Here is a 24,453-nt window from a genome sequence, read left to right as displayed (position 1 = left end):
TAGTGTCTGCATCCCTGCTACAGAACCAGTCCTTAATAAATGCTAGCTTTTTTGGTGTTTCTTTAGGTTATCTTCAATTGCTCGTTAATGGCATTTTTCTATTATATATTGTTGTATATAACATAATGGTACATAGGTATGTATAATTATGATTGTATTGCATATATAACAAATATGCATGTTGATGGCATATTTCTATATTGGGAGGAGAAATACCTTTTTCTATGAACACCTTGAGGGTAAGAACTGAGTTTTGTCTTTATAACTTGACCACATTTGCTTTATCCCTCTCTACATATGCATGCCTTTCCCTTACCCCCCCCCCCCGCCCCCAAACTATTTGCAAGTATTAGCCAGAACTGGTACTTCATTATTCTACATAACCATAATTTTATTATCACATTCAAGAAAACTAACATTGATACAGTAGTATTTAATATGTAATCCATATTCAAATTGTTCCTACTTCCCCAAATATTCTTTTTATTTTTTTTACTTAAAAAATTTTTTTTCAACATTTTATTTATTTTTGAGAGATGGAGACAGCAGGAGCAGGGGAGGGGCAGAGAGAGAGGGAGACACAGAATCCAGAGCAGGCTCCAGAGCTATCAGCGCAGAGCCTGATGTGGGACTCGAACCCACGAGTAGTGAGATCATGATCTGAGCTGAAGTCAGATGCTTAACCGACTGAGCCACCCCGGCGCCCCTCCCAAATATTCTTTATAGCTTATATTTTCAGTCCACTATCCAGTCAAGAATCATGCATTTCAGTTGGTTGACATGTCTCTTTAATCTTTATTAATGTAGAACAGTTCCCTTGCCTTGTTTTGTCCTTTATGGCATTGATATTTTTGAGCAGTTCAGGTCACTTGTCTTGTGGAATTAAATACATTTTTGAAGGACTAATAAAAGTGTAGAAATCTTGGTTATTTCCAGAGCTTTTTGTTTGCACTGTCAGATCACGTCCACTGTTCCCAGGTTGTGGTACAGAGCCACTCAGCAATGGAGGGTGGAAGTGATGGGATGTGTGGTATACTAGTGATGGGTCTGGGTCTTGCCTGTAATAAGGGACAGGAAGGCCCAACTTATTTAATTACGTTTCCCATATTTTCTTTGGAAGATTTCTAGTGATACCTCTGAAATCCTGTGCCATTTACTTTGCCTAAGTTTTATGTGTCAAGAAAAAGCATGTGCAGAATGGCTTCTAGATTTTCTGCCCTCTGCTTGGAAATATCTTCTAGTGGGGCCGTCAAGGTCAGAATTCTATCCATCCATGTGATTTTGCTACTTCGTGGAAAACAGGAATTTTTTTCAGTTCTGGATACATTTGTGTGGCTGTATCTATGATTACCAAAGGTTTACTGATAAGCTGGAGTCCTTTTGGGTATGCCACAGGGTTTCTTGTCTGATAAAAGTTAGTTTTGTGTCATGTGATGGTACATTTGACACTTTATATATAGATGTTTACATCAGTCCCCAGAGCTAGTCCTCAAGGATGGATGGGATATGGATGGGATAGATGAAATCTATCCAGGCTTTGAATTCTTTTTTTTTTTTTTAATGCTCATTTATTTTTTTAGAGACACACACACACACACACAGTGCGAGTGGGGGAGGGGCAGAGAGAGGGAGACCCAGAATCCGAAGCAGACTCTAGGCTCTGAGCTGTCAGCACAGAGCTTGACACGGGGCTCGAACCCACAAACCATGAGATCATGACCTGAGCCCAAGTCGGATGCTCAACTGACTGAGCCACCCAGGTGCCCCATGTTTTGAATTCTTGATTTGAATTGCTTTCCTTAAGCCTTTCCTGAAGTCAGCTGTCAGTGTCCATTATTGGTTAGAGGTAGGATTCATACTGTTGTTTACACTTGGGATTCCCTGTTCTTATAAAGCCACTCTGAGCTTCTTTGTAGTATTCTACATTTTTGGACTTTGATGCTGAACTACTACTATGATTTTGTGACTTGGTGGTTGTGTCACTGGTGAGTGTTGCCTATATTGGACTTCACAGCACTTACTGTCAGGCATAACTGCAGTCACGTGAACATCGTTCAGTTTTGTTTTTTTTTTTTTTTCGTGGAATGATTCTCACATCGATACATCACTTTTGTTACTTAGGGCTATTTGCACTTTATTATACCTTGTGTAAGATATAGGGCTTACCCTTCAGGGTCTTTTAACCCAATTAACAAGCCCAGTTGGATCTTTATAATATGTAGAGCATTTTTTTTTTTTTTAAGTATAAAAAACATCTTTAGGAAATAGGTGACCGTACTTGAAGTATCCATCCATTAAAATCCACAGTTTGCAAATAAAAGAAAGGGAAAAGCAAATGGAGGAAGAGAGAGCAATGATTATTGCAGCCTCACAATGTTATTTATATAACTACAATTAAAATATTCAGGTACAACTCCACACTTACAGCAGTTTCAAAGCTATTTATGTTACTGTTAAATACCGAAAGAACAAATGAAGTAAGCCTAGACTTAGATACGGTGAAATCATGGAGACTGTCATTTGAAAGGCAGTATCAGGGGCGCCTGGGTGGCGCAGTCGGTTAAGCGTCTGACTTCAGCCAGGTCACGATCTCGCGGTCCGTGAGTTCGAACCCTGCGTCAGGCTCTGGGCTGATGGCTCAGAGCCTGGAGCCTGTTTCCGATTCTGTGTCTCCCTCTCTCTCTGCCCCTCCCCCGTTCATGCTCTGTCTCTCTCTGTCCCAAAAATAAATAAACGTTGAAAAAAAAAAAAAAAAGGCAGTATCAGAGAACATTTTGATTTGACTTTTGATACATGCACAGCAAGCAGAGTGGTCTCTTAAAAATGCAAATCACAGGGCATCTGGGTGGCGCATTTGGTTAAGCGTCAGACTCTTGATTTCTGATGAGTTCGTGAACCAGGGTTGTGGGATCGAGTCCCTTGTCAGCTTCTGTGCTGAGCCTGCTTAAGATTCTCTTTCCCTCTGTCCCCCGCCCCCTTGCACATGCATGCTTATGTGCTCTCTTTCAAAATAATAAGTATATATAAAGCAGATTACATCATGTCACTATCGTGTCTGGCTCTTGCCTATTCTGTGATGTGTTGTCCTGGTACTTTTCCCTTGGTCGTCACTAAAGCCGTCCTGGTCTTTGCTTTGTTTCTCAACCCCTCAGACTTGTGTCCACCATAGGGCCCTGCACTTGCTAGCCCTTCTACTATAAAGCTCTATGGTGACTTCTTGTCCTTTGTTTTTTTACTGTTTATTTATATTTGAGAGAGAAAGAGAGAGACAGTGTGAGAGCATGGGAGGGGCAGAGAGAGAGAGATGGAGACGGAATCTGAAGCAGGCTTCAGGCTCTGAGCTGTCAGCACAGAGCCCGATGCGGGGCTCAAACCCACAAGCTGTGAGATCATGACCTGAGCTGAAGTTGGACACATAACTGACTGAGCTACCCAGGCACCCCTTTGTCCTTTGGTTCTTAATCCAAAAATATCTGTTCAGTGAAGTTATCTCTACCCATCTAACGCTACAACATTAGGAGGGTTTTTGTTTGTTTCATAGCCCTATCAGTTTCAGAAATTACCTTGTTGGTTTGGTTACTTGGTTATTGTTAGTCTCTCCGTACTAGTGTATAAGTGCAGCGAATTTGTTTTCATGGTATCTCCTGTCTCTGGCACATAATAGGTACTTAGTAAGCATTGGCTAGATGAAAAGTAGATCATGGTATCATCAAAACCTTAGCTATCTAGTTCTCCCTGTAATTCACCTTTCTTTTATATCAGTTTTATAATAGAATATGCATGTTTTGGGTTATATTTTCTTTTGCTCAACAAGTCGACTTCTAAGAACCTTTTTTTCCCCCTTGCCCTCTTTAGAGCAGTTCTACATAAATCTGTGAAAGAATCTGCTGACACTAGAAATAAATCTGTCCCAGACAATGGCCATAATCTGGTTCCTCTTAATTGCGGAAGGCAGAAACTGAGCCATTAGAAACAGTTTAAACATTTTAGGTATGTTTTAGATACGATGTTATTATTCCTTTTAGAGTTTTGAACTTTGATCGTCTTGGCTTGTTACAAAAAAGAATTTCTACTTTCATTTAAAATGGTAGTGACATTTTAAGACCATGTCTTTGATAGTCTGTGTTAGTCTTATCAAATCTATGATCTTTTAAATGCTTAGAATCTTAGAATTTTAGTGTAGAAAAGACTGTCAAATCATCCAGTTCATTTTCATTTTGCGGATAGAAAACAGAGCATCTAACAAATTAAATAATTTATCCGTGATTATACATCTGTGTGACAAATTCTTGTGGCCAAGTTGGGAGTAGAACCCAGGGTCCCACCTTTTGAGTTTAAGTTCTTTTCATTATGCCAATTTAGAATAAAGAATTTTTCTACAGGTTTTTTGACCTTTGGTCATTTCATCTTTTTGGAGCAGTTTGTGAGTTCCTTGATACTTCTTGAAGTGTCAGTTTTAGTGTCTTTAGTGAAAATCCTTATAATTGTTTGCTTACTAAAGTAGCATTTCATGTTTGGAATGTGAATTTTTAGTTATGGCTGGTTGAATTTCTGCACTCTGCATTAATTACATTGGCATTTCTGATCATAGGTGTTCTTGTCTATGCTAGGATAAGTGATACATGGTGACAGTAAGAGCACCAGACTAGGAGTCAAGGTCTAGGTTCTAGTATAAAGCATCTCAGGTCTTACTGAACATGTCCATTTATCCTTCTTTGTCTCTAACACTCAGGAGTTGAAATGGATTGGTCGTTTAAATACTTCAGGTGTAAAACCCTTTGATGTCGTGAAATGGAGCTGCAAAATACAAATAGGTGGCTGTGAAACTGCTCTGGTTGAAACAAGCATGAGGGCCCATCTTCTCCGTCTCTTGTGGGTTGTAGTGTCCCCACCCATGCCCCAGGCACTTAAGGATCTTTCCCAGACCCTGGAACTCTGTTGAAAACTTCCTAGAGTAAAAAATCTGTCAAGATCCTTCCTGTGCTCACATTCTAGCATCTAGACTATTTTGTGTGAAAAGTAAGTCGGCATGGAATAATTTTTTTTCTTGTTCCTTTGTGATGCATTTGGTATTTACTGGAGGCAGACCGTTTTATTGCGAGCCTTGTTCCACTCTGAACTGTAGGAGGTCTGCACAGAAGGCCCAGTTGGTAGAGCAGTGCCATTTGCTCTGGTTGATAGTAGCAGCAGTTTGGTTTCGATGGAGGCTTTGACCCCTGAGTTGGTAAGAGGTTCCTTATTTGTTTGAGTAATTCTCAAGGGATGTCTGGATCTGCCTGTGGAACAGGGGGTATTCTGTTGTTAGGATTCCAAGCCAGCTCAGAGAGAAGAGAGAACTTGATTGTTTTTGGAGCCCTGGTCACACTCTGGTTTTATGTCTAAGAGATGAACTACCTTTTGTCCTTCTACTTCCTGAAGTTCAAAGCCCTGTAATAATAAAGTGTGGTAAAGGTCAGCTACCACAGGTTTCGAAAGCACTGCCACCGGAACGGTTTTGTGGTCGCTCAGCGGGTGGGCAGGATGATAATTTCAGGGTTGCTAAAGTGATGTGTATTTTTGAAACAAAAGAATTATACTTCTAAAGTGTGACTGTAAAGCACTGGGGTTCTAGGAACATGAGGAAATTGTGCATGCTCCAGACTTCCGTGGGACTGTGTTTGAAAATACACACTTTTCTTTGCGTCGGCCAGGATGAAAACTGGGAGTATGATCTCTTCTCTCAGTTGTTCAGATCAGACTTTTTGGGAGAGTTCTTTGAGGAGCTTGTTCAGGCTGACAAAGTAGCTGCTTCTAGTTTAGCGAAGTCTGGAAGAAAAGCTGGAAACTGACATTTGAGTGCTAATTGTATTGCCGACAGGCATCATACTTCTTGCATTGGCCTCTTGCATTGAAACGTAAATACTTGTATTCCTGTACTAATGGGGAAGCAGTCCGAGAGAGTTTAAGTAAATAGAACCAAGTCACCTTTGTGGTTATTTGAGAGATTTGTATCAACACGTGGGGGACAGGCTTAAGAGGTTTGAAGTTTTGACTAGATGAGTTGGTTCTCAAATGGGGAGAATCTTTAAATTCTTTGTGCATCACGAGGCGGGAAAGGAATGGGGAGCAAAAAAGGTCTGTGTTTCTGTTCTGGAAGGTGCTTTTTTGATTCAGTTCGACTAGATGTGCTTTCACATGTGTGCCTTTATGCGTCAGCGAATCCCTTCTGTTTTAGTCTTTGACTCTGTGTGCCAGTTTTTCTTGGGTAAATTAACTCGGGACAATTCTCCTTCTACTTCTAACCTCTTGTACTTTTTTTGGTGTCCATCCCCATTGCCCATCACCTGAATTTAAGCTATCCTCATATGCCGGATGCTGAAATCGCTCTTGCCTGGGCCCCTTGCTTTCACTGTTGTCCCCTCAGCGTCCACTTTGCTCCTTGATAATCCACACAGTAGCTGGAGAGACTTTTTATTTTATTTATTTATTTATTTTTTAATTTTTTTTTTTTTTTAATGTTTATTTTTGAGACAGAGAGAGACACAGCATGAGCAGGGAAGGGGCAGAGAGAGAGGGAGACACAGAATGTGAAGCAGGCTCCAGGCTCTGAGCTGTCAGCACAGAGCCCGACGCGGGCCTCAAACTCACGAACTGTGAGAGAGCCGAAGTTGGACGCTTAACCGACTGAGCCACCCAGGCGCCCCAGAGAGACTTTTTAAAAAACATAATTTGACCACGACATGTCTTTTTCGTGCCTGTCAGTGGTTTCCCATGGCATTTACCAAAAAATCCAAACCTTGCTCAGCCATACTCCCCTTCTTTCTGTTCTTTGATCTTCTTAAGTTCTTTCCAGTTTTATGGTCTCCCATTTGGAACTCTTTTCTGCTTTTCCCTGGTTGTAGATCTTAAATGTTTGTTCCTCAGGACCTGTATCTCTAAATTGGATTTTCCTCTTGGGCCCCGAATTTTATTTAACGCTTACACATCTATGATTCTATAATTATTTAGGTGATTGTTTACAGAGTGTCTCCTGACTAGGTGTTGAGGGTAGAGAATCTGCATTATTTTGTTCTTGGCCTCAAATATCTTCACCATCTATCATAGGAGGTGCTCAGTAAATGTTTGTTGGATAAATGTAGTGGAAAAACACATAGAAGGAGGTCATTACTACTTGACTGGTAGTAGTTCTCTATGCCAAACAGTCAAATTGGTTTAGGATAGTAAGTTTTAGTATCAAAATTGAAATATATAGTATGGAATGTTTATCAGGATCTCTTTTCCATGGAATGAAGGATTTGAAAATCTGTGAAATGTAAGCTTTCTTTTCTCAAAAAAAAAAGGCGCAATGTTGCTTTTTAAAAAATTTATTAAAAAAAATTTATTACATCTATTTGTTTTTGAGAGAGTGAGACTGAGCATGAGTGGGGGAGGGGCAGAGAGAGAAGGAGACATAGAATCCGAAGCGGGCTCCAGGCTCTGAGCAAGCGGTCAGCACAGAGCCTGATGTGGGGCTCGAACTCACGAACCGTGAGATCATCACCTGAGCCGAAGTCGGACACTTACCCGACTGAGCCACCCAGGTGCCCCAGCAGGCCCAGCGTTGCTTTTGAAAATTAGTGCCATATTTATTCCTGATCATCTGTATGTGCCTCCTCCCGCCACCCTTGTTCTACTGCCTGTCTCTGGAAGCTTTTAGGCTCTTGTCCATGGGTGTATACTTTAGTGTGTGTCATTTTTCACCCCATGTGGCTTACTCAAATGTCTGATGACATGGGTTGAGGGCTTATTCTTTATTTAAGAGCCAGGCTAGTGGGGAGTTCAGTGTGGTGGTTTTGTGGCTTCACTCGTCTCCTGCAGCAGTGGGAGCAGTTGTTGCTTAAATGCATGGTACCAGATTAAGGGTATCTGTCTCCTCCTAATGCAGACTTTTAACAGTTCCTCATCCTTGTCTGCCGTAGTACCTGGTTTAAAATCTGAGCACTCTGGAATTTAGAGGATGAGTCTGCTTGGTTCTTTTCAGTACCTCCCTCTGTAACACTTAGATTTCATCTTTCTTTGCTTTGCTGACTTGTTTCCTTTGCTTCTCTGTTTTTTTCTCACCAACAACTTCCAGATTATATCTCCACCCTGGGTATTTCCCCCTGAACATCAAATTTGTATCTATTAAATTGCTTATTCAGTATCTCTGTTTGGATACTAATGGCATCTCACAATTAACATGTATAAAACCAATCTCCGGATTTTCCCACCTGAAACCTGTTGCACCCTTTTTTTTTGCCTAAATCAGTTAAGGGGAATTCCATCTTTTACGTGGCTTAGGTTAGAAATCTTGGAGTTGTCTTGACTCCTTTCTTATCATGGCACATGTAATCATCAATAAATCCTGTTTGCTTAACTTTCAGAATGTATCCCATTTTACCTCTATCCCTCACCCACACCCTGCTTTAAACCGTCGTCTTTCCCCTAGATTATTATAATAACCTCCTGGTTGTCTCCTTCCATTCTTGCCACTCTCCTCAGCACTGGAGCCAGGAAGATTTTCATTTTCATTTTTATTTTTTATGTTAGATCATGTCATTCCTCTGCTCAGAACTCTCCAGGGTTTACCCTCCCTCACGTTCACTTCGGGTCAAGGCCAAAATCTTTGGAGTCATTTGCAGTGCTCTTACAAGATTGGCCTGCACCCTCACTCTCATCCCCTTTCTTCTTACTCTGCTCCTGGGTCTCTCTGCTGGGTAAACACAGTGGCCTCCCTGGTGGTCCTTGAACGTGCTGCCACTGTTCTCTCAGGGCTTTTGTCCTTACTGTTTCAGCTGTCTGCCATGCTTTCCCCCCATGTATGTGCATGCCTTGCTCCCACAGCCCCTTCAAGTCTTGCTCAGATTGTACCCTAATCCCTCCCCACCCCTTAATACTCCCCTGTTCCCTGCCTTTTGTTTTTCTACTTTATATTTATATCTACTCGGTCTGATATTAGGTGTGTATTTTGTGTTTTGCTATCGTTTGTCTCCTTTGAGTAGAGCAAACTTTGCTAGAGGACGGGTTTTTAATTTTAGTTACTGTTGTCTCTCAATAAATATTTGTGTAAATGTATCATAGTTTATTTCTTTTAATTTGATAATATAGTAAATTCTGTTAACATACTTTTTTCCAGTGCTCAAACGTCCTTGTATTCCTAGTCTTTTTAAACATACGTTGCTGGATTTAGTATGAATCATTTATTTAGGATTTTTACATCTGTATTCATAAGTGATATATCTGTGATATTTTGATTTCAAACTTTGTTCTGTTTTGGTATGAAAACAAGCCATGCTGTTTTCCCTCTCTTGATTCTTTGTAGTAGTCTAAGACAGAGATTTGTTCTATTAGTAGAACATGTATAAAACCTACTGGGCATGATGTATTTTATTTTGCGAATATATTATCTTTACTCTTTTCTTGTGAAATGCATAATTTTTAAAACAATTTTTTTAATGTTTATTTTGAGAGAGACAGACACAGCACGAGTTGGGGAGGGGCAGAGAGAGAGGGAGACACAGAATCTAAAACAGGCTCCAGACTCTGAGCGGCCAGCACAGAGCCCGATGGGGGCCTCGAACCCATGAACCATGAGATCATGACCTGAACTGAAGTTGGATGCTTAACCAACTGAGCCACCGAGGTGCCCCTACAAATAATCTTCATGTGAATAGAATCATGTGTTTTCCTCTGAGTTGTTGCTTTTTATCATTTCTGAGCTTGAAATGTGTGGATGTGTTTAATTGACACACATATTTTCTGCTGTGTGCTGTCTTACAGTGTGAATATACCATGATTTATGTGTCCATTTTCTTCTTGGTATGTTTTTGGGTTTGTAACACACAGTGCTGCACTGAGTACTTCTGTACGCGTCTCCCGGTGTGCATGTGGAGGAGCTTTCCCTACGGTGTGTGTGTTGCTGGGAACAGGACTGACAAGTAGGCCTTGCACCTGATGGGCATTACTAGGAAGTACAGCTGCTTTTCGGAGTGAATATGAATTCCTGTTGCCTGACAGCCTGAGTATTGTGGATGTAAAATAGTATTTTGTGCTTTTCTTCCTGTTTTTAAATTATGGCATAATTTACATACAGTAGAATTAACCCGTTTTGATGTAGTAATATGCAATTCTGTGAAGTTTTTTAAAAGTTCATTTGATTTTTTTTTTTTTTTTTTTTTAGTTCACATTCATTTTGACATTTTATTGGGCTATTTAAAGAAATGCTGTAGTGGCTTTAACGCAGTTGCTCCAGTAACTGTTAATGCTAATGTGCTTCTCCCTCCCCTAAAAATTCAGCTTTACATTTGTATACAGTAAAATTCACCCTTTTTTAGGTTTATAATCCTTTGAGTTTGACAAACAAAATTACCATCATAATTAGGATACAGAGCGGTACCATCACCCCAGAAACTTCCCCCGTGCCCTTTTGTGATCTGCTTGACTCTCCACCCTAACTCCTTGGCAGCCATTGATTTGTTTTCTATCCTTGTAGTCGTATAAATGGAATCATATGTTATGTAGCCCTTGGAGTCGGCTTCCTTTACTTTGTACGAGGTATTTGAGATTTAGCCATCTTGTAATGTGTATCAAATCAACAGTTTGTTTCTTTTTTATTGCTGAATAAAGTCCCATTGTGTGGATCTACGACATTTTGCTTATCCATTTCTCAGTTGATGACATTTGTATTGTTTCCTCCTTGTGATTACTTTTTTTTTTAAGCTTATTTATTTATTTTGAGACAGAGTGTGCGGGGGGGGGGGGGGTGGGCAGAGGGATAGGGCGACAGAGGATCCTAAGTGGGCTCCATGCTGACTGGCAGCGAGCCCGATGGGCTCGAACTCACAAACCGTGAGATGATAACCTAAGCCAAAGTCAGATGCTCAACTGACTGAGCCATCCAGGTGCCCCCACAGATGACCTTTAAAAAATGTTACAGCATTTCACGTGAAATGTAAGATTCTTATAATACTGTTCTTCCACTCACCCATTCCTAGCCTTTGTGCTGTTGTTATACATTTTACTTCTTACATTTTGCAAAACATTATTATTACCTTTGCTTTAAACAGTTCTTTTTAAAAAAAATTTAAGTGGGAGAAATGTTATTTTTATCCATGTTTACCATTTCTGGAGTTATTTATTCCTTCATTTTCTAAGTTTCCATTTGCTACCATTTTCCTTCCTCCAGAAGAACCTCCATTCACACTTGTCCTGCAGGCCTGCTGTGACAGGTTCTCTGTTTTTCTTTGTATGACAGTCTTTGTTTTGCCTTAAAGAATATTTTAGCTAGATACTGATTTCTAGGTTTAAAGTTGTTTTTGTTTCTCCCTTTCAGCATTTCAAGTTTTTTTTTTAATTTATTTTATTTTTGTGAGAGAGCGTGAGCGGGGCAAGGGCAGAGAGAGAGAGGGGGTCAGAAGATCTCAAGTGGGCTCTGTGCTGACAGCAGAGAGCCCTATGCGGGGCTCAAACTGACAAACCCTGGGAGCATGGCCTGAGCCAAAGGCAGACGCTTCACTGAGCCACCCAGGGGCCCCTCCCTTTCCACATTTTAAAGATACCAATCCTTTGTCTTCTGGTTTGCATAGTTTCTGATGTTTGTGGCAGTTCTTATGTTTGTTCTTCTCTTTTCTGTTGAAGGCTTTAAAAATTTTCTCTGTATCTTAGATTTTGACAACTTGATGGTCAGGTACCATGGTGAACTCAGATCTGTGGGTCAAATTTGAAATATTTTTAACCATAATTTCCTTAATTTTTCCCCTGTTGTCCTGTTTCTTCCAGGATATATGTATGTTTGACCACTCTGTATCATCCTACAGATCACTGAGGATCTGTATCTTAAATTTTTCCAATCTTTATCCTCTGTGCTTCATTTTGGATACTTTCTGTTGCTACTGGCCTTTTTTTTCCTGCAGTATCTAACTTGCTGTTAATCTCATCCAGTGAAATTTTCATTAGAGATAATTGTTTTAGTCTTTAGAAATTCCACTTTTTAAAATATCTTCTGTTTTCTTTTCATGTTGTCTCCTTAGATTTTTTTTTTAAGTTTGTTTATTTTGAGAGAGAGACAGCGAGCAAGGGAGGGGCAGAGAGAGAGGAAGAGAGAGAATCCCAAGTAGGCTCCATGCTGTCAGCGTGGAGCCTGTTGTGGGGTTTGAACTCACAAACTGTGAGATCGTGACCTGAGCTGAAAACTAGAGTCGGACGCTTAACCCACTGAGCCACCCAGGCACCCCCGGTTTTTTGGTTTTTTTTTTTAAGCTTATTTATTTTGAGGGACAGAGTGAGCAGGGGAGGGGCAGAGAGAGAGAGGGAGAGAGAGAATCCCAAGCAGACTCCACAGTGTCAGCGTGGACCCCGCTCATGTTGTTGTTTTTAATTCTTGGTCATGTTGTGTGTGTTTAGACTAGCTGTTTTAAGTCTTTGTCTCTTAATTCCATCTTGTCTGTCATAACTTGGTCTGTTGCTCTTGGTGGACTATTCTGCTTATTGGTCACATTTTCCTGCTTACTGGCATATCTAAGTAGTTTTGTTTGGATGCCGAACAATGTGAAATTTACGTTGTTGGGTACTACAATTTATCTTCCTTTCAAGAGTGTTGGGCTTTATTTTGGGAGGTAGTTAGGTTACTCTCTTGGAGGCTTGATTTTAAGCTTTCTCAGGGCAGGTTTAGCCTTTAATGATAGTTTAACTCTATTAGAAGGTATTTCTCTTCTGGGGTCTCTACTATAAATGCCTCAGATGTTTAACAATGTCCCTCCCCTTTGGCTGGCTGTCAACCCTCCCTCCCTAGGCTTTCTGCTCTGGGAATTATTCGTCATTCATTGCCCTGCCTGTGGAGTTTGAACCTGCACATATGCAGACACCCCATGCAGATTTCTGGAGGTCTTTTTCTGTATAGCTTCCTCCTGTCTGTGATTCTGCTTTGCAACTTTCAGCCACCTCAGCCTCCCAGAACTTCGATCTCTGTCTCAGCTCAGGAAAACCACTCTGCTCTGCGTGGGATCCCCTGTTCTTCTCTGTTATCTGCATTGAACCCACAGGCAGAAAGCCAGGGCAGTTGTAGTAATCAGTTTATTTGTTTTTCTCGTCTTAGGGATAAGTCTTGAGTGCCTGTTTTCTAATGTTGAAAACAGTTTTTTCATGTATTCTGTTCAGTTCTTAGGTCTTTATAGCAAGAGGGAAAGTTTGGCAACTGTTAGTCTATTGTGACCTAGAGCAAAAGTTTGCTTGCTTACACATGTACGTGTGTGTATGTGTGTGTATTTTTTTTTCAGGCATGCAAGATTGTTTTATTTTTATTTATATTTTTTATTGAAGTGTAGTTGACATACAGTATTATATTAGTTTCAGGTGTAAAATATAGTGATTCTACAATTCTATACATTACAAAGTGATCACCCTGATAAATCTATCATCTGTCACCAAAGGTGTTACAATATTATTAACTGTATTCCCTATGCTGTACATTTCATCCTAGTGATTTTTTTATTTTGTAACTGGAAGTTTGGTGTGTTCAAAGACAAAATATTTCATGAGTTCTTACTGATAATTCCAATTCAAATTCAAGACTGTAGGTTTTTTACTTGAACTTTTTTAGTCTTGTCTGTGTACCTCCTTTCTGTCATGCGGAAATTATGGTTTCCTGTGAAACCACAGAATTCCTTGTTGCTTCTTCCAGCAGTTTCAGAACAACAATACCAGTAGCACCAACACCAGCAATATGATTGCTCTAAAGTGGTTTTGTTGTTGTTGGCCTTAGGGCATATCTCCTGAGGCTGCAGTTTAAAATCACTCGATATAATTAATTTGTGGGTATGACATCAATTTGATACACAGTTTGGTTCCTTACTTTTATGTGTCTTTTTTGTTTTGTTTTGTTTTTTGTTCAAGGTGGGAGGGATTGCTTTTATAAATTTTAATTTTGCTTTATACTGACATAAAATATGTGTGCTTAGATATACTGCATGATGTTTATTCAGTGAAGTCTAGCTCCTGTCCTGTCCCCTGTACACGTTCCTTCTTTCCCCTGTGGGTGGCTAAGTGTTTTATTTGTTTTTTGTTTTTTCAGTTTCTTTCCTTTTTAGAAAGGTAAACAAATAACATATCTGTAGTTATATCTTCCTCCTTTCTTAGAATGGCATTGTAGGAGAAAAAATAAATTTCTCTTTACCCTTTAGGTTCTTGGCTGAGACGTTCTCTGTAGTAAAAGAGAGATTAACAGGAGAAAAACAAATTTAATTTAATTTCATACATATGAGGACCCCCACAGATATGATACCCAAGAAAGTGACCAAAGGGTGGCAGCTTTTTATGCTTTTTAGATACGGAAGCAATGTATTTGTGAAGAATTGACAAGACAAAAGTTTGGGCTTGGGGTAGCAAATTAATGAAGTAGAGTACCATGGTTAGTTTATGTACCCTCTGTGCCCTGAATTCCGTATCTCTGGCACTAAGGGTGCCTTCTACCCTCCAGGTGCCAGAAGGGTGCCCTTCACAGAAGGAGTTTATTTCCTGCTTTCAGGGGGAGAGGAGGTCAGAGTGTCCTTGTACCAGCTGTTTCTCGAGTATCTTGAATTCAGAGTAGTCCACACGCCCCAGTGGCACATCCTAGGCTGCCTGCTGTCAGCAGCACACACATTTTTGCTCACTTTACTTTTTTCACTTAGCAGTATGTCCAGATTACCCCATAGCCGTATATAGAGAGATTCTTCATTTTTCTTCCAGTGGTGTAATGCATGTGGATTTACCACTGTCAGTGCTAATCAAACTGTGACCATAGACCAGTGTCAATTTGTGAACTGTTGTTCCTTTCTGTGGTAGGTACAGGACTTGGGAGTGTGTAGAAACTTCTATCACAATTTGATATTGCTGCAGCATCTAGGAGCATGATTGGTAGGTCAGCTTGGGTAGTTTTCAGGCTTGCACAGTGAGTTATGTGGGCTGATCATTTGCCAGTAGCACCACATGTGGATCTTTGATGGGTTGGGGAAAAAATCCCAAACTGATTCTTAAACTCAGATGGATTGAAGAGGAGTATATGCACTCTGTGTACCCTGTTGGTGAACATGACCCCACGAGGTTTTTAAAAAATTTTTTTTTTGTTCTGTTTTGTTTTTTTTAATGTTTATTTATTTTGGGAAAGAGAGACAGCACATGCAGGGGAAGGGCAGGGAGAGAGGGAGACACAGAATCTGAAGCAGGCTCCAGGCTCTGAGCTGTCAGCACAGAGCCTGACACAGGGCCTGAACTCATGAACCACGAGATCGTGACCTGAGCCAAAGTTGGATATTCAACCGACTAAACCACCCAGGCGCCCTGACCCCACAAGTTTTGACATGTGTGCTTTTATACTTTTCCAGTTCTAAATATTTTGGAATTTCTCTTATGAAATATCATTTAACTCATGAATTGTAGTGGTTTTAAAAAATTTTTTTCTTTTTTTTTTTTTTTTATTTATTTTTTTTAACGTTTATTTATTTATTTATTTATTTATTTATTTTTAACGTTTATTTATTTTTGAGACAGAGAGAGACAGAGCATGAACAGGGGAGGGGCAGAGAGAGAGGGAGACACAGAATCTGAAACAGGCTCCAGGCTCTGAGCTGTCAGCACAGAGCCCGACGCGGGGCTCGAACTCACGGACCGTGAGATCATGACCTGAGCCGAAGTCGGATGCTTAACCGACCGAGCCACCCAGGCGCCCCAACGTTTATTTATTTTTGAGACAGAGAGAGAGAGAGCATGAACAGGGGAGGGTCAGAGAAAGAGGGAGACACAGCATCTGAAACAGGCTCTAGGCTCTGAGCTGTCAGCACAGAGCCCGATGCAGGGCTTGAACTCACGGACTGCGAGATCATGACCTGAGCTGAAGTTGGACGCTTAACCGACTGAGCCACCCAGGCGCCCCTAAAAAATTTAAATATATATTGTATCCTCCCATTTTACCCCTTTTACTAAATCAGTGTCGAAGAAGTGTTCTGTGTGTTTTGGATTCTGTTGAAACTTCTTTTCTGGCTTAATATATGGTTAAGTTTTTTTTTTTTTCCCATTAATTAATTAATTAATTTATTTTTTTTAAATTTTTTTTTCAACGTTTATTTATTTTTGGGACAGAGAGAGACAGAGCATGAATGGGGGAGGGGCAGAGAGAGAGGGAGACACAGAATCGGAAACAGGCTCCAGGCTCTGAGCCATCAGCCCAGAGCCTGATGCGGGGCTCGAACTCACGGACAGCGAGATCGTGACCTGGCTGAAGTCGGACGCTTAACCGACTGCGCCACCCAGGCGCCCCACCCATTAATTTATTTTTAAATTTACATTCGAATTAGCATATAGTACAACAGTGATTTCAGGAGTAGACTCCTTAATGCCTCTACCCATTTAGCCCATTTCCCCTCCCACAACCTCTCCAGCAACCCTCTGTTTGTTCACTATATTTAAGGGTCTCTTATGTTTTGTCTCCCTGCCTGTTTTTATATTATTTTCCTTCTCTTCCCTTATGTTCATCTGTTTTGTCTCTTACAGTCCTCATATGAGTGAAGTCAATGATTTTTATATTGCATTTTGAGACTAGCTAAAAGAGCAGATCTAATTTCATTTAGCGTAATACCCTCTGGTTCCATCCACGTAGTTGCAAATGGTAAGATTTCATTGTTTTTGATTGCTGAGTAACACTCCATTGTGTGTGTGTGTGTGTGTGTGTGTGTGTGTGTGTGTGTGTATGTATATACGTATATGTATATGTGTGTGTGTGTATATATATATATATATATATATACACACACACACACCACATCTTCTTTATCCATTCATCCATCAATGGACATTTGGGCTCTTTCCATACTTTGGCTATTGTTGATAGTGCTGCTATAAACGTGGGGGTGCATGTGTCCCTTCGAAACAGCACTCCTGTATCCCTTGGATAAATTCCTAATAGTGCATTTGCTGGGTCGTAGGATAGTTCTGTTTTTAATTTTTTGAGGAACCTCCGTACCGTTTTCCAGAGTGGCTGCACCAGTTTGCATTCCTACCAGCAGTGCAAAAGAGATCCTCTTTCTCCCAATCCTTGCCAACATCTGTTGTTGCCTGACTTGTTAATGTTAGCCATTCTGACAGGCTATATGGTTAGTTTTTTAAGTCTTCAGGATACACTTTAATGGTGTTTATATTTTGTGCTTATCTATTTTTGTATCACAGTATTCTGTATACATATTATCAGTCAAGTTTTTAAGTTTTAAAATCTCCTCTTTAATTTTTTAAAAATGTTTATTTTTGAGAGAGTGAGAGCAAGAGAGAGCGAGCGAGCAAGCATGAGCAAGGGAGGGGTAGAGAGAGAGGTAGACAGAATCTGAAGCACGCTTCAGGCTCAGAGCACTGAGTACTCATGTACTGTGAGATCATGACCTGAGCCAAAGTTGGATGCTTAAACGACTGAGCCACCCAGGCGCCCCTAAAATCTGTCTTTAATTTTTAATGTGCTTTATGTATCAGTTTGAGAAATAGCTCTAATTGTGGATTTGTCAATTTCTCCTTAAGATCAGATAATTCTTCCTTTCTCTCCCTCCCTCTCCCCCCCCATATGTGTGTATATATATACACATACATATATATATATATATATATTTTTTTTTTTTTAAGTTTGTTTATTTTGAGAGAGAGTGCAAACAGGGGAGAGGGGAGGGACAGAGAGAGAGGGAGAGAGAGAGAATCCCAAGTAGGCTCTGCACTGCCAGCACAGAGCCCGACGTGGCGCTCAAACTCCCAAACCATGAGATCGTGACCTGAGCAAAAATCAAGAGTCAGACACTTAACCTACTGAGCCACCCAGGCGCCCTTTTCTGTATATATTTTGAGGCCAGGTTATTTTTTCTTTAGTCATGTGTTATAGTACACTAACCACATGAAAGCTTAGTGTTTTAAAACAATAAGCATTTTGATTGTATCTTATGAATCTGTGGATTGACTGGGCTCAGAAGAGTGGTTCTTTGGCTCTGTGTGTTGTCAGGCTGGTGTTGCAGACACCCACGGGCCTCTATTAGCCTGACATGTCTGAGACAACTCACACGTTTGGCAGGTTGGCAGCAGTGACTAGAAGGCAGGGCTTAGTTTGGATGCTGGGATGGCCGGGCTTTCTCTCCACATGGCGTTGGGGCTCTTCCCTTTTTCACAGTCTTTCCTATGCTGTTTCCCTGGCAGGAGTAGCCAGCTTCTTTCCGTGGCAGCTCAGGGCTCTCAAAAGTACAAGAGCAGTGGTTGCTAGGCATTCTTAAGACGTAGGCCAGGACTGGCATTGGGTCACCTCCATCACATTCTGTTGTGCAAAGCAAATCAGGGATCAGCTCAGATTCAGTGGGAAGGGACTATCCAAGGACAGAAATACAGGGATACTTCATTCATTGAGGTCATTTTTGGAGAATAGCACAGTGTACATTCAGGTTTTTGATTGTTATAGCTTTTTGGGTTGCTTTTGTGTTGCTAAAAAAAAATCCCCTCTTTGTCTTTTGCTTTATAAATTCTTTTGTCTTTGGGTGGGATATGTTTGCCATATCCTCTTCAAGTCTTTCACTTTGGACCTTTTTGTTAGTGTTTTGGTGTTGCTTTTATTTGTTTATTTTTTAAATGTTCATTTATTTTGAGAGTGTGTGCACACACAGGTGCACACACGGGGGAGGGGCAGAGAGAGAGGGAGCAAGAATCCCAAGCAGGCTTTGTGCTGACAGTTCGCAACTTAATCTCATGAACTGTGAGAGCCGAGATCAAGAGTCAGACACTTGACCGACTGAGCCACTCAAGACACCTTTTAAGAAGCTTATAGCTGAATTGGGGTGCCTGGGTGGCTCAGTCAGTTGAGCGACCAACTCTTGATTTTGGCTCAGGTCATGGTCTCAGGGTTCATGGGATTGAGCCCCTCAGTGGGCTCTGTACTGACAGTGCTGAGCCTGCGCGGGATTCTCTCTCTCCTCCTCTCTCTGCCCCTCCCCCACTCCTGTTTCTTCTCTCTCGAAATAAACTTAAAAAAAGTTCTTATGACTGAATTAAAATATTTAGTCTAGAATTTCTATATTTTAATAAGCAAATTGTGATTGGTAATACTGTATTTTTATCTTCTGTCTTTTAAAAAATACTTAACTGTGTTTTTTCTTGCATCGTTGTTCCTTTTCTGGCTTGTAATAGACTCGTTTAAAAACAGTTATTGTCACTTTCTTTTCTTTCTTTTCTTTTTTTTTTGTTAATGGTGGGAAGATATACATAAGATTTACCATTTCAACCTCTTTTGGGGGTAGATACCTTTTTTTCCTACTTTTATTTTAATTCCAATGTAGTCAAATACAGTGTTATATTTCAGGTGTATAATATAATGATTCACCAATTTTGTTATGTCAGTGATCATCAAGATAAGTGTACTTTTCCAGTGCCTGGCTCGTTCAGTTAGAAGAGTGTGTGACTCTTGATCTCAGGGTTGTGAGTTTGAGCCCCATGCTGGGTGACTTAAATAAATAAAAACTTAAAAAAAGAAGTGTACCCTTAATCCCCTTTAGTATTTCACCCATTGCTCTACCTTTCCTCTGCTAACCATAAGTTTGTTCTCTAGTTAAGAGTCTGTCTTTTGGTTTGTCTTTTTTTTTTCCTTTGTTTTGTTTCTTAAATTCCACATACGAATGAACTCATATGATATTTGCCTTTCTCTGACTTGTTTCACTTAGTGTTATACTCTATAGATCCATCCGTGTTGTTGTTGTAAATGGCAAGATTTCATTCTTTTATATGACCGAATAATCCATTGTGTGTGTGTGTGTGTGTGTGTGTGTGTGTGTGTGTGTGTGTGTGTGTATAAACACCACATCTTCCTTATTCATTCACCTATCAGTAGCCTTTTGGGCTGCTTCTAAAATTTGGCTATTATAAATAATGCTGCAGTAAGCATACGGGTGCATATATCCTTTCAAATTAGTGTTTTTGTATTCTTTGGATACTCAGTAGTGGGATTACTGGATCATATGGTAGTTCTGTTTTTAATATTTTGAAGAACCTCCATACTGTTTTCCACAGTGGCTGCACCAGTTGGCATTCCCATCAACCGTGCATGAGGGTTCCTTTTTCTCCATATTTTTGCCAACACTTGTTTCTTGTGTTTTTGATTATAGCCATTCTGACAGGTGTGAGGTAATATCTCATGGTGGTTTTGATTTGCATTTCCCCAGTGATGAATGATGTTGAGCATCATTTCATGTGTTTGTCAACCATCTGTATGCCATCTTGAGAGAGATGCCTGTTCTTCTCTGCCCATTTTTTAATTGGATTATTTGGGTTTTTGGTGTTGAGTTGTATAAGCTCTTTATATATTTTGGTTACTTACCCTTTGTCATACATGTCATTTGCAAATATCTTTTCCCATTCAGTAGGTTGTCTTTTAGTTTTGTTAATAGTTTCCTTTGCTGTGCAGAAGTTTTTTTACTTGGATGTAGTCCTAGTAGATTATTTTTTGTTTCCCTTACCTCAGGAGACATCTAGAAAAATGTTGGTACAGCTAATGTCAGAGAAATTACTGCCTGTGCTCTCTTCTAGGATTTTTATGGCTTCAGGTCTCACATTCAGGTCCTTAATCCATTTTGAGTTAACTTTTGTGTATGGTGTAAAAAAGTGGTCCAGTGTCATTTTTTTTGCATGTAGATGTTCAGTTTTCCCAGCACCATTTGTTGGAGACTGTCTTTTTCCCATTGCATATTCTTGCCTCCTTTGTCAATGATTAATTGACCATACAGTCATGGGTTTGTTTCTGGGCTTTCTGTTCTTTTCTATTGATCCATATGTTTGTTTTGTGCCAGGACCACACTGTTTTGATTACTGCAGCTTTGTGGTATAACTTGAAATCTGGAATTGTGATACCTCCAGCTTCGTTTTTCTTTTTCAAGATTGCTGTGGCTGCTCAGGGTCTTTTGTGTTTCCATACAAATTTTAGGATTGTTCATTCTAGTTCTGTGAAAACTACTATTGGTATTTTGATAGAGATTGCATTAAATCTGTAGATTGCTTTGGGTAGTAGGGACATTTTAACAATATTTGTCCTTCTGGTCCATGAGTATAGGATATCTATTTGTGTAATGTCCAGTTTCTTTCATCATTGTTTTGTAGTTTTCAGAATACAGTCTTTTACCACCTTGGTTAAGTTTATTCTAGGTATTTTATTGTTTTTGGTGCGGTTTTCTTATTTTCTCTTTCTGTTGCTTAGTGTATAGAAATGCAAGATTTCTGTACTTTGACTTGGTATTCCTGTGACCTTAGTGAATTAATTTATCAGTTCTAGTAGTTTTTTGGTGGAGTCTTCAGCGTTTTCTATAGTATCATGTCATCTGCAAATAGTGAAAGTTTTACTTCTTCCTTACCAATTTGGATACCTTTTATCCTCTTTCTTGTATGATTGCTGTGGCTAGGACTTCTAGTACCATTGAATAAAAGTGGTGAGGGGTGCCTGGGTGGCTCAGTCGGTTAAGTGGCCGACTTCGGCTCAGGTCATGATCTCACGGCCCGTGAGTTCGAGCCCCACATCAGGCTCTGTGCTGACAGCTCAGAGCCTGGAGCCTGTTTCAGATTCTGTGTCTCCCTCTCTCTGACCCTCCCCTGTTCATGCTCTGTCTCTCTCTGTCTCAAAAATAAATAAACGTTAAAAAAAAAAAAAATTAAAAAAAAAAAAAGAATAAAAGTGGTGAAAGTGGACATCCTTGTCTTGTTCCTGACTTTAGGAGGAAAGCTCACAGTTTGGTTTTGTTTTGTTTTTTTACCAGAGTGTGATGTTAGCTGTGGGGTTTTCATATATGGCCTTTATTATGTTGAGGTGTGTTCCCTCTAAACCTACCTTGTTGAGAGTTTTTGTCATGAATGTTATACTTTGGCAGATTTTTTTTTCTGCATCTGTTGAAATGATCATATGGTTTTTCTTCTTTCTTTGTTTTTGAAGTTTGTTTATTTTGGGAGAGTGAGCGAGCGTGCATGAGCTGGGGAGGGAGAGAGGAAGAGAGGAAGAGATGATCCTAAGCAGACCCCATGCTGTCAGCACAGAGCCCGATATGGGGCTTCACACATGAACTGTGAGATTATGATCTGAGTGAAAACCAAGAGTTGGATGCTTAACTGACTGAGCCACCATGGTGCCCCCTCCTTTCTCTTATTGATGTGACATGTCACATTGATTGATTTGTGAATATTGAATCACCCTTACATCTTGGGCATAAATTCCACTTGATTGTGGTGAATGTTTTTTTTTTTTTTTTTTTTTTTTTTTTTTTTTTTTAATGTTTGGTTATTTTGAGAGAGAGAACAGGGGAGGGGTTGAGAGAGAGAGAGCGAGAGAGAGAGAGAGAGAGAGAGAGAGAGAGAGAGAGAGAATCCCAAGCAGGCTCTGCACTGTCTGCACAGAGCCCGACTTGGGGTTCAGTCTTACAAGTAGTGAGATCATGACCTGAGCCAAAATCAAGAATAGGACCCTGGGGCACCTGGGTGGCTCAGTCAGTTAACCATCTGACTTCAGCTCAGATTATGATCTCCCGGTCCATGAGTTCAAGCCCTGTGTCAGGCTCTGTGCTGACAGCTCAGAGTCTGGAGCCTGCTTTGAATTCTGTGTCTCCCTCTCTGCCCCTCCCTCCCTCTCTCTTTCTCTCTCTGTCTCTCTCTTTCAAAAATAAATAAACATTAAAAAAAATTAAAACAAAAGAATAGGACCCTTAACTGACTGAACCACCCAAGGTGCCCCTGGATCTGTAAATTATAAACTACTTTTGTTTGTGTATCTTCAGGCCTCTGTGTTTTACTCTTCTTCTTAGATTGCATTTTAGCTGTGTGATGATTTGTAGTTGACTATTATTTTCCTTCTTAGGAAGAGGTTGTTCTCTTGTTTTCTGGCATGTGTTGTTGCATTTGAGAAGTCTGATGTCCAATTGTTGCTTTTTAATCATTCTTTTCTTTTTGGTTGCTCTTACTATATTTTGTTGGTCTTTATTGTTCTGCAGTTTTGCTGTAGTGTATATTTGAGTCCCTGGCAATCTGGAGACCCCTGTCAATTTTGGCAAATATGTCTTCGAATATTACTTTTCCTGCTTCCTCTTCTGACACTGGTATTTCACCGTGTTAAAATTTTTCATTGTGTATTCCATACTTCTCTTTCATATTTCCATCTCTTTATCTTTTTGTGCTAAATTCTGTGAGATTATTTCAGAATCAAGAATATAGTTCCCTAATTCTTTAGTTTTGACCATTCAGCTTTTATTTTTATTTTATTTATTTATTTATTTTTGAGAGAGAGGAGAATGAGAATGAGAGAGAGCACATGCTAACACGGGACTCGATCTCATGAATGTGAGATCATGACCTGAGCCACAATGAATAGATGCTTAACTGACTGAGCCACCCGGGTGCTCCCAAACAGTCAGCATTTTAATTACATATTTTTATTTCTAGATTTTCTACTTGTTTTTTAAAATTTGCCTATTCTTTTCTCATTCTATCCTGTTCTTGTGTTTTTTTTTTTTTAAGTTTTATTTATTTTTTTAAAGTAAATTTTACACCCAATGGTGGGGCTTGAACTCACAACCCTGAGATCAAGAGTCGCGGGGCGCCTGGGTGGCGCAGTCGGTTAAGCGTCCGACTTCAGCCAGGTCACGATCTCGCGGTCCGTGAGTTCGAGCCCCGCATCGGGCTCTGGGCTGATGGCTCAGAGCCTGGAGCCTGTTTCCGATTCTGTGTCTCCTTCTCTCTCTGCCCCTCCCCCGTTCATGCTCTGTCTCTCTCTGTCCCAAAAATAAATAAACGTTGAAAAAAAAAAAATTTTTTAAAGAGTCGCATGCTCTACCAACTGAGCCAGCCAGATGCCCCTGTCTTGTGGTTTTTATTTCTAACTTTATTTTGGCACCTTTTTTTTTTTTTTTTAGAGAAAGCTAGTGCGTGTTAGAGGGGGAGGGGCAAAGAGAGGGAGGGAGGGAGGGAGAGAAAGAGGGAGAGAGAATCTTAAGCAGGCTCCATGCTCAGTGTGGAGCCCCATGTAGGGCTCCATCCCATGACCCTGGGATCATGACCTGAGCCAAGATCAAGAGTTGGACGCTCAACTCACCAAGCAACCCAGGTGCCCTTGCACATTTTTAAAAAAAGATTTTATTTTTTAAAGTAAGCTCTGTGTCCAACATGGGATCGAACTCAGTGCTGAGGTCAAGAGTCCCATACTCTACCAATTGAGCCAGCCAGGCATTCCTGTACATTTTAAACATGATTATTTTAAAGCTTGTTTATTTTACCTATATTTTGAGGTCTGAGTTTGCCTATTTGTTGTGTCTGCTAAAAACTCCCCTTCCCCTTTGGTGGTTCATTTCTTCATATACTTTACAATTTTGACTTACATGCTTATATCATCTGTAGAATTTATTTTTTTAAGTGAGTCAGGAAGTTTTGAGTTTCTGCTGAACCTAACAG

General features: G+C 40.2%; 1 protein-coding gene across 5 annotated transcripts in view; it reads left to right on the top strand.

Annotated features, from left to right (window-relative positions):
• The window catches only part of ASXL1 (ASXL transcriptional regulator 1), a 77,070-nt gene that overhangs the window by 10,512 nt on the left and 42,105 nt on the right, over nt 1-24,453 (top strand). The window contains exon 5 of one of the 5 annotated variants that reach the window (XM_045444913.1): nt 14,478-15,167. The exons of the other annotated variants lie outside the window; for them this stretch is intronic. Within the exon in view, the coding sequence (XP_045300869.1) occupies nt 14,478-14,570 (93 nt within the window). The 3' untranslated portion in view covers nt 14,571-15,167. Of the gene's footprint in view, nt 1-14,477; nt 15,168-24,453 lie in introns of those variants that run through there. 5 annotated transcript variants of the gene reach the window in all.

This window comes from Leopardus geoffroyi, chromosome A3 (genome assembly GCF_018350155.1).
Source record: "Leopardus geoffroyi isolate Oge1 chromosome A3, O.geoffroyi_Oge1_pat1.0, whole genome shotgun sequence".
Classification (NCBI taxonomy): domain Eukaryota; kingdom Metazoa; phylum Chordata; class Mammalia; order Carnivora; family Felidae; genus Leopardus; species Leopardus geoffroyi.
This window is presented reverse-complemented; position numbering and strand designations above follow the sequence as displayed.